Source organism: Callospermophilus lateralis, chromosome 2 (genome assembly GCF_048772815.1).
Source record: "Callospermophilus lateralis isolate mCalLat2 chromosome 2, mCalLat2.hap1, whole genome shotgun sequence".
In the NCBI taxonomy this organism is placed as follows: Eukaryota; Metazoa; Chordata; class Mammalia; order Rodentia; family Sciuridae; genus Callospermophilus; species Callospermophilus lateralis.
Window position 1 is genome coordinate 48,134,774 of NC_135306.1, and position 2,640 is coordinate 48,137,413.

General features: G+C 37.2%; 1 protein-coding gene across 1 annotated transcript; it reads left to right on the forward strand.

Annotated features, from left to right (window-relative positions):
- Nucleotides 1-1,320: 1,320 nt before the first annotated feature.
- Nucleotides 1,321-1,893, forward strand: LOC143390901 (interferon alpha-2-like). Its single transcript, XM_076843386.2, has one exon. It carries the CDS (start codon nt 1,321-1,323, stop codon nt 1,891-1,893), a length of 573 nt encoding a protein of 190 aa, XP_076699501.2.
- The last annotated feature ends 747 nt before the right edge of the window (nt 1,894-2,640 follow it).

The window sequence follows — 2,640 nt, forward strand, 5'->3', positions numbered from 1 at the left end:
CTAGGCTTTCCTTTATTTGATATGAAAAGCATGCATGCTGAGATCATGGATATAAGAAAAGTGTGTGCAAGATTAGTGCTCCAGTCCTGTGGCAAATAGAAGACTGGGCTTGGAGGACATTCCTGGATGACTTGATCTCCAGGTTACATCTTGACAGGTGGCCTTCCTGTAGGGATGGGCTGTCATTGTCTTCCATATATATGCTTTTTATGTTTGAAACTCAATTCTTACCAATGTGTGGTGGGCTTTGAGAATTAAATACAAAGTTTTATAACATTAGTTAATTCAATTAATGTTAATCAACAAATAAATAATTATGTAGTGAACTGAAGAGTAAGCAATAAAAATTGTCTAAATTATATTTAGCAAAGTGCAAATTCAATAATTTTCTCATTGAAGGTAAAGCAAAGTACATCAGAAATAAATGTTAAGAAAACAATTTTTATAGCTGGTAGCACTTAACTGATTTTTAAGTATTTCATTATGTTGCTATTATTATATTTTTATAAAATGTTTATTTGCACATGAACTTGATACATACAATTTCTGTAAGTAAGTTAGTTTTATTAAAGTCACTGAGTAAATTTATTTGGAAAATTAAGTTCAATGTCAAGAGGTTTTCAGCTTAACTTTTAGCTGAATTTTTAAAAGACATTTGAAACTCTGTATTGAATATAAAGTTTAAATTCAACATTTAAACTTAACTTAAAAACTAGTTATATCCAGTGGGTATATAAATACGTAAGTAGTATATCTGTTATTAAAATTAAAATTTATTAGAATTCCCATTTTCTCCTGCCTGAACTACAGGAAAGGCTGAGTGTGGTTGTGCACACCTTTAATTCCAGTGACTCTGGATGCTGAGATAGAAGGATCACAAGTTCCAGGTCAGCCTCAGGAAATAAATGAGGCTCTAAGTAACCTAATGAGACCTTCTATCAAAATTAAATAAAAGATCTAGGGGTGTGGCTAAGTGGTAAAGCTCCTTTGGGTTATATCCCCAGTAACTCCCCATACCAAAAATTAAGAAATTAATAGAAATTTCAGTTCAGAATATAATATTAAAATGTGGTCTGAGAGCAGTGGATGGGTAACCAATAATGAAAAAAGGATTGGAAACACTCTTCTAAACACGTGTTGCAAAAGCATAATGGAAAGGAAAAACAGAAGTAGAAAGTTCTGGGGATGACATTCAGAAAACGGAAATCATATTGGTTCCTATTTAAGACATAGGAACAAGTCAAGGGCTTCAGAGAACCTAGAGGCAAAGGTGCAAGATCACGCATCTCAATCAGCCCAGCAGCATCTGCAAGATCCCCAATGGCCTTGCCCTTGGCTTTCCTGCTGGCCCTGGTGGTGCTCAGCTGCAAGAACACCTGCTCTCTGGGCTGTGACCTGCCTCAGATACACAACCTGGGTCTTGAAACTCCTGAGAAAAATGAGGGGGGGTCCCTGACACTCCTGGAAAAAATGAGGAGAATTCCCACTTTCTCCTGCCTGAACTACAGAAAGGACTTTGCCTTCCCCCAGCAGCAGTTGGAGGGTAAGCAGGTCCAGAAGTCTCAAGCTGTTGCTATCCTCCATGAGATGACCCAGCAGATCTTCAACCTCTTCAGCACCCAGGAGGCCTTTGCTGCTTGGGACAAGACCCTCCTGGACACCTTCCTCAGTGGCCTCCATCAGCATCTGGATGACCTGAAAGCCTGTGGGTCCAAGCAGATGGGGGTGGAAGAGGCTCCCCTGAGGGCAGTGAGGAAATACTTCCTCAGGATCACTGTCTACCTGAAGGAGAAGAAATACCTGCCTTGTGCCTGGGAGGTGGTCAGAGCAGAAATCATGAAATCCTTCTCTTCATCAGCCAACTTGTATGGAAGACTAAGGAGCATGGAATGAGACCTGGTCCAGCAGGAAAATGCTTCTCACTGATGAACACACCCTACCACACTCCCACAAGTTCTGCCATTTCAAAGACTGTTATTTGTTGCAGTAATTCAGAGAAGAATTCAACCAATTTGTCAAATCTATAGGCACTAGACCCTTACATCCTTGCAGATGTTATCTATTTATATATTTAAATGTTATTTATTTAACTATTTATGAAATTTTATTTATTTAATCTATATAATACTATATATACCTTTACAATATGATTAATAAAACCAATCATTTCTTTATATTTAATCAATTGATTTTTTTGTTCTTCATTAATTCCTTCTTCAATTTTTTAAATTCTTTCAATCTTGCAGGAGAATGGGAGGTTAGGTAAATATTTCTTTTCATTCTCTCCCATTTTTGTGTTAAGCAGCAAAATTGAAATTTCAGTTCTAAATGCTGATTTCTATGTTGTGCTCGTTTCATGCACATTATTATATTTGCATTTCCCTATCAACTTATTTGTGATACTTTCCGACAAGTTGAGATTTTAAAAAATCAACAAAATCTGGATATTATAAAATCTCACCCCATATGAAGGGAAAGATAACAGGATGTCTCTTTCTCATCTCTCCTCCAACTCCCATGGGGTTCCCACTTAAATATTCTTCATTTCTCACTAATTATGCCAATTCCAACTATTTTCCTCTGCAGTGATGCTTTCAATACACAAAACAGCTGACATATATGGGGCTTGGAGGTGGTGCA